The 7739-nt window shown below is 50.1% G+C and overlaps 1 protein-coding gene across 3 annotated transcripts in view; it reads right to left on the bottom strand.

Annotated features, from left to right (window-relative positions):
- Prosap (SH3 and multiple ankyrin repeat domains prosap) overlaps positions 1-7739 on the bottom strand; it is a 68771-nt gene continuing 61032 nt past the window's right edge. For all 3 annotated transcript variants that reach the window (XM_041777096.2, XM_017164229.3, XM_070284804.1), the window contains exons 9-12: positions 6909-7346; positions 5441-6068; positions 3470-5374; positions 1-3409 (exon numbers count right to left, since the gene is read on the bottom strand). In XM_041777096.2, coding sequence (XP_041633030.1) covers positions 1786-3409; positions 3470-5374; positions 5441-6068; positions 6909-7346 — 4595 coding nt within the window. In that variant the 3' untranslated portion in view covers positions 1-1785. The remainder of the gene's footprint in view (positions 3410-3469; positions 5375-5440; positions 6069-6908; positions 7347-7739) is intronic.

Here is a 7739-nt window from a genome sequence, read left to right as displayed (position 1 = left end):
TAGTTTTCATTCATATTTATTGATTCTTCATACGCATGGTTTTCATAATACATAATTGCATATTTTACGACTTATGTTAAATATTCCATATATTATTCCATTTTTAAATACATGAATTTAAAGTGTATGTGTGTGGGGGTTGTGTGTGCTTGTTGCTTAATCGTTTAACATTATCGTGGAGCAATATTCCTTCTATATGCTTAGCTTTCGCAATTGCAGGCTATACGTAATCGTGAGCACTCCCTGCTCCACGCGGGTTTCCTAGGCAGAGTTGAACTTATAAATTAACAAGCTTGACACGATGGCTAATCATATAATATTTGTGTTGGAACTAAAAACAGTTTACAAATAATTAGCAACTATTGCGAGAACTAAAAAGTGTGTATGTGCTAGAACCTAATTAGATGCTAGAATTTCCAATATATTTACTCGTACGCTTTACTGTTTTTATGTTATACTCTGTATTAGGGTTTTAGTTTTCGGCTTTTGCTAACTTTTCAACACTTAGATGCTAGTGCTAAGGGTGCGATTACAATATAATTCCATCCGATCCGATTCTGGCCATATATACCTCAAAGAGTGCTTTCCGTTTAAACAATGTATTGTAAATGCAATAATCGCTTGCTTGGTTAGTTTAGGAGTTATCCTTCCCGTACTCGTTATCCTTCAAGTACTCGTTACCGTACTCGATCTCGCTACTCGTACTCCATTTATAATTCATTTTCAGTTTGTGAGAGCGAATGCCTTTTCTGGGTTTCCGTGTTCTGTATGTGTTTTTGTTTTGTTTTATGCAGTAAAATCAGCCTTAGTTGTATAATAATTGTTACAACGTGAAAACGCATTTATATAAGTTGTTGACGATACAAGCTTGAGAACCTTCTCTACTTTATGTTTCCTCATTGCTCCTGTAATACTCTGGCAAGTAAAAGTTTTTCTCTATAAAAAACAATTATACAAAAGATCTCTCCCATCGGTTAAAAGTAAAAATCTGTAAATTTTACTAGCAAAAAATTTACGTTTTTGTTTCAATTTTCTTGTTGTATTCTTTCGGATTATAAAATTTGCCGCCTATTGAAATATTTTCGTTTACTTTTATTTTATAAATACTTGGTTTAAAAACATTATATACGTTTTATCCATTTTAGTATTGTTTAGGTTTAGGTTTAGTTTTAGTTGACTTTGACTTGACTTGGAAATTCGGCTAAATGCTCAAATTCAAATATTATTGTTACTCGGTGCTTTCCCTTCCTTTTAGGCCTATAAAAACCTACGCTAGTTTGTGTATTTAGATTAAATGTGTTTAGTTTTTCGCTTAAATGTGTGTTTTGTGCACTAAATCGAACACGAATGATCAATGGATGGATACTTGAATAAATGAACTTGTCTACGAACTAAGACTTGGCTCGAAAGCAAACTGAAAATAACGAAAATGCGAATTGGCATTCATTCGACTGCCTCTCAGTTTGTTTTCAAGAGGCTCCTCTTGGGGGATTTCAGGTTTTAACCATTAGATATTGCTGCTGTTTCGATTACAAAATAGCGTTTAGTTACATAAATTTATATCACACGCAATAAATATATAATAAAAGTAATTAAAAGACTGGGAAATCAAACGGTTAGCAGTTCGAACGTGATCCCTTTTAGCCGTATTTAATCGGGTGCAGTTTCTTATTTTCGTTGTGAGTTGGCAATGACTGTTGTTTTGGACTAACAACTAATACTAACTAACAATGTAACACGATTTGGCAAACGATTGATTTGATTTCTGGCTACTTGGCCACCTGCTTAGTGCAGCCTGTGGTGGTTTGCCTTGGGCATGGCCCCCACAATGCGAACCCTGCCCAAGGTGCCCACCGAGCCGGGACCGGCGCCACCCGACAGCCGTTGGTGCATCTGCAGTTGCATCTGCTGCTGCTGCTGCTGTTGCAGTTGCTGCTGCAGCTGTTGCTGCTGCTGTAGCTGCTGATGCTGCTGCAGTTGCTGCTGTTGCTGCTGCTGCTGTTGTTGCTGCTGCTGCTGCTGCTGGGGATGGTATTGGCTCGTTGGCAGATGCGGCTGCGGCGCGTGCTTGGCATCGTTGCAATCGCAGAACTGCGGCGGTGGCGCCAACACCAGATTGTCGGTGCACAGCTGCTGCAGATTGTTGTTGCCCGGCTGCACCGCAGCCGCTGATCCAACGCCCGGAACGCCAGCAACAACAGCGCCAGAGGCAACAGCCACCAGCTGTCCGCTGGGCAGCATGCCCACAACCATCGGCTGCGGTTGTTGCTGCTGCTGCTGTGGATGTTGCTGCTGCAGTTGCTGTTGCATTTGCAATTGCTGCAGCTGAAGCTGATGAGCTGGATGGTTCTGACGCTGAAGCGTATGCTGCGACGTCGGCTCACCATCGCTGTCCGCCTCCAGAGGCGGCGGCAGCTGCATCAGGGACACGGCCGAGGTTCTAGTGGCGCCCCTTTGCATGGCAATTGCCGCCGCCTGCTTGCGCGTCAGCGAATTGTGACGCTGGAAGGCCTTGGCCGGCGGCGAGGGACTCAGATCGCCATCGTCATCCTCCACATCGGAGCGCTGCTCCATCTCCGATTCGTGGCCACCGCTGTTGCTGTTGCCCTTGTGCAGCTGCTGCTGGTGCTTGGCCACCAAAGCGGCAGTGTTGCTGGCTCCTCCGGCCGCCGCTGCCTTGGCCTTGAGAATCTGCTGCAGGTGCTGCTGGTGTGCTAACTGCTGCTGTTGCTGCTGCAGGATCTGCTGCTGGGTGGCTATGAGCTTCTGATTCGGATTCGATTGCTGCTGCTGCTGCTGCTGCTGGTGATGGTGGTTGGGAATGCGACCCAGCACCTGGGGACTCATTACCTTGTTGTTGGCATTGACATTGATGTTGCTGACATTGCTTTGAGGCAGCATCTTGGCCACTGTTTGGGGTTGCTTGCTGCCCAGCTGCTGCTGCTGTTGCTGGATAACAGGTGCATGTTGCTGCTGCACTAGTTGCTTCACCGTCAGAGTGGCTGGGGCTCCTCCTCCTCCGCCACCTATGCTGATCGTGGTCTTGGCCATGGGCTTGGTTTGGCTTGGCTGATCTGGTATGGTCTTGGGTTCCTCCACTATGGTCACCGTTGGCTTCTTTTTGATGGTATCGGTGGGCTTGCTGACTGCCCCGGCCTGTGCCTGGGCCTGCTGCTGCTCCTGTTCGCTGCTCACCCCGGAGCTGCTATTATCGCACTCATCCTCTCCAGGCTGTAAATGCTGCTGCGGCTGCTGTTGCTGGTGGGCTTGCTGTGGCTCTTCTTCTGGCTTTTTGGCAAAGCCATTGGGCGATGACTTGGAGGTCTTGAGATTGCTACGAATTCGCTGGATCTCCTCCACGGAGAGCGAGTGGGAAATGGAGGCGCTGCCCGAGTTAGAGCTGCTGCCGCTGTTTGGGATAAAGGAAGGAATTAATAGGGACTCCATGATTCTATAGAAGATTTCTTACCTGGCCTGACTATTGCCACTGGTCTCGGGCACATCAAACAGGGCTATCTTCTCGTTGAGCTTGGTGTTGCGAGCCACCAGAATGGAGTTCTCATCCTCGCCATCTGACTCGCTGCAGCTGTAGTCTGGCTCGGGTATTGGCGGAGCTGTTCCAGCTGTTCCATTTCCATTCTGTGCCGGAGCTGGCGCCGCCTGCGTCTGTGGCGGCGGCGGTGCTGGCGGAGATTGAGGTGCCGGCTGCACTTGCTGGACCTGGACTTGAACCTGCACTTGAGGAGCAGCGTAGTGGGACGCCACTGCCGTGGGCTGCTGCTGCTGCTGCTGTTGTTGCTGCTGTGGTGGTGGTCGCATCTGCGTGGGAGCCGCATACTGACTCACCGGCTGCTGGGAACCAGCGGATGTCTCCTGCTGGGGCTTCTCCTGAGCCTGACGCAGCTTCCAGGCCATCACGTTGCGCAGCTCCTGAGGCGAGGCATAGATCTTGGCATTCGCCGAGGGATTGAAGCTGCTCTGGACGCCATCGATGGCGGCACTGGTCACCGCATCGTTCTCCGTACGCTTCTTCAGCTTCTGCTGCAAGGAGACAGTGCTCTCGTACTCCGAGACACTGCTGCGCGTCTCTACCTTGACCACCTGGCCTACGGGTGGCGGCGGTGGGGGATGATTCGGTGGTGGCAGCACCGCCTGTCCTAATCCTCCCAGCTTCAGCTCACCCTGGGTGGAGTTGAGGCGCTGCAGGGAGGCATGTAGCGTGGCCACGTCGTCCTGCGAGTGGTGACCCTTGCCGGCTGCCTGCCAAATGGATGAGGCGGAGCCGTGTAGCTGTGGTCCATGCAAATCAGGAGTCGAATGGAACCGCTTGAGGTCCCGTCCACCTCCTGCTCCGCCACCTGCTCCGACCGTGGGAGTGGCCACTGGCTTGCCGCGGAGTGTGCCACTGCCGTGCTTACTCCTCGCCGTCTTGCGCTTCATCTCGGCCACGCTGCCGTAGACCAGAGGGCCGGTCCTCATCGGGGAACCATTGGAGGCGGGCGGGGTGGCCGCTCCGCTGTCCGTGCCTGACTGGAAGCGCGAGCTGGTCATCATGGTGGCATAGCGACTGGCATTTGCCGCATTGCCCTCGCCCTGTTGCCGCTGGAAGAGCTCCTCCAGCTCGGCAGCTGTGATCCTGCTGGAAGTGGGTCGCGCCTTGATGCTGGCCGTGCGCAACTGTACAGGCGTTCCTGGCCCCGTCTGGTTCACGCCGGCGCCGCCACCCGGTGGGGGCATGGCTATGGACTCCACTGAATTGGACTTGGTATGTGGCAAGTCATCCTCCTTTTCGCCTCCATTCTCCAGACCAGCCACCATGGACTTGGCTCGAGCTCGGCCCACACTGAGTGTGGTCTTGGGATCACGACGCGGCGGCATAGGAGCCATGCGCACGCTTCCTCCGGCCGAGGATCCTCCGCCGCCATTGCCTCCCGGACCCGCCATCTTCCTGGGCAACGTGGCGCACTGCCGATGCGATGACTGCGGCGTGCTTGGTCCACTGTTTAGGTGCTGGCTACCGGCCCGTGCTCCGCTGGGCAGGTACTGGGCACTGGCCTGCATCTGGTGGGGAAACTGGGGCGAGACCACAGTCATGTTGACCAAGGCGCCCGCCGAGCGTATCATCTCCACCACCTGCTCGTGCGAGGCGGCGCTCACGTCCTCGCCGTTGATGGTGAGAAGGAAGTCACCTGGCCGGAGTCCAGCCAAATCTGCCACACCACCTGGATCTACATCGTCTAGATATTGGAGCGCCGGAAAGCGCTCTGAGGGACGCAGCTGCATCAGCTGGGAACTGGCCTTGGCGCCACGCAGGATAAAGCCGAAGCCGCGCTTGGCGCGGTGCAGCACCACCGAACGTGGGGCATTGTAGGCGCTGTGGAGGAGTAACCAAACTGGGGTTAGTTGGAATTTCTGGGAAATATATCTTTTATAGACTTGCCTCTTTTTGATGCGCGGCGCTGTGGCGCTGCTGTACTGTCCCACGGAGTGGTTATTGTTGTGGTTGTTGCCTGACCCAGCACCAGCTGCTGATGCTCCTCCGCCTCCGTTAATCTCTCCAGGCTGCTGGCAGGAGCCATTGCTGGCCACCGACAGCGAGGGAGACTGGTGGGGCTGCTGCAGCAGCGTGCTAGAGCTGCCCGAGTGCCCCCCAAGGCTCAGCTGTGGAGATCCCTGGTAGGAGGCGGCGGAGGACACGGGCGCCTGCTGTTGCAGATGCTGCTGCTGATGTTGCTGCTGTTGCTGTGGCGCCATGCCCGTGCTGGCCGTCATCACATTGGTGATGTGCTTCTGGCGCAGACTCACCTCCTGGACGCAGTCGGCAGGAAAGAACCCAGACTGATTGGTGCCGCGCACATAGCCCTCGAGCAGGCCACAGTCGGTGCTGCCCACCACCTCGATGACATCGCCCGGCTGGAGGCGAATGTGGCCCACGGTGTTGCCGGCATAGGGCTCCATGCACACCACCGTGGTGCTGGGATGGCCAATGGAACAGGCTGCCGAATCCGAGTTGGTTCCCACGCCCGAGGAGTCGCTGATGATGTCGCTGGTATCGCCCAGGGATTTATCTGTTCGAAGGAGGACGAGGAGCAGGATGTGGCAAGAGTGAGTGCGAGGTAATCTTTTGGTTATTTTCATGGTGGGGTATATATATATATAAATAGTGAAGAGAGACATGCACATGTCGGGGAGCGGAAGAAGTAGCCTCCGGCAAAGTGGAGACAAAGCGGATGCAGTGAACCGACGGACACAATGAAGACTTATGGTAAAAAATAAAGCATAGACACGACATGAACTGCGAATTATCTGCGAGTTTAAGTGACGACGAGTGGTTACATTTATATACCCTTTAATTTCAGTTAGGAGAAACTAATTTTTAAATTAATTAATTAATTAATAAGAATTTTGAGCCTAAACTACCCTTAAGGACAAGAGCCAGACCGGATTCTGGCAAAAACTCTTAGAGATTAAAGAGGCACTTACTGTTAATTAATGTATTAAATAATAATAATTATTATAAATACATTTTTATTATTATTATATTATCGTTATCATAATAATCATTATTATTATTGTATAATTATGAAAAACAGACATTTTCTTCAACAAAAATATAATTTGATGATTTTGGAATGGTTTACTTGTTGTGCAGTATTCATGATAGAAAACAGCATGCAAAATTCAATTATTTTTCCTTTTCAAAAGTCTACTAAAACGCATGCTTAAATATATAGAATTAAATATAGATCAAAGGGTACTTATCCTTTCCTGGTTTATAACTTTTTACAATATATATTTTGCCTTAACTTTGCCTCCCCATAAAACAGATCAAAACTTATAACAAAACCAAAACTTAAACTTAAGCAAATGCAAATGAGAGCGAAATCAAAGTAATATATATTCCTCACCTGTCACAATGCTGATATCATCCTCATGGGATCGGTGGCCAGAGGAACCCTCGGACAGGCTGGAGCTGGCGGAGCTGTAGGCGCCCAGCATGTGCTCCGAGGGGCAGGGCGATGGCGGGCCATGGAGCTGCAGGGCATGAAGCTGGAGGTGGTGCTGGTGGTGCAGATGGTGCTGCTGCTGCTGTTGCTGCTGGTGGTGCCCGGCTAGGAGCTGTTGATGGTTCTGATGGCTCAGCATCAGACCAACACCGCCAGCCCCGCCGTTACCGATGCCATTACCATTAAGGTGGCCATTTGCACTCCCATTGGCGACCATTGCACCACCAAAGCCACCGCCAGCCGCTGCCAAGAGAGCGGCACCGGCGGCTCCGTTGGCGCTCAGCCACCCGATGCCCGAGCGTCGCTTCGGATTGTAGCGCGGCGGTCCGCGGAAGGGAACTGTGTGGTGGATTAAGGATATGCGCTTAGAATATGTGTGTGTGTGTGTGTCTTAAGAGTTGTGTAAGGGATGGGGAAAGGTTAGGTTGTGTTAAAGGTATTGGGGTCAAGTCAGAGGTCAAATCTGGCTAATATTGGGAGCTCTTCAAATGGGAAAAATCTTTGTCAAAGTTTAGGAAATACAATTGTTGGTTTGGACTTTCTTTTCTGTTGAAAAGATGTATTTTTTTAAAATAATTTATCGATTTTATTGAAAAGAAATCAATAGTTTTGAGTAAATTAATCGATAATTGATTTCAGAAGTAGTTTATTTGGTAAATTATTTACTTTCTTCTCGGTAAAAATTTAAAACCGATTAAAAAATTAATTTTAAATATAATTTTATATAATTTA

The sequence above is a fragment of the Drosophila kikkawai genome, chromosome 2R (assembly GCF_030179895.1).
Source record: "Drosophila kikkawai strain 14028-0561.14 chromosome 2R, DkikHiC1v2, whole genome shotgun sequence".
NCBI lineage: Eukaryota > Metazoa > Arthropoda > Insecta > Diptera > Drosophilidae > Drosophila > Drosophila kikkawai.
This window is presented reverse-complemented; position numbering and strand designations above follow the sequence as displayed.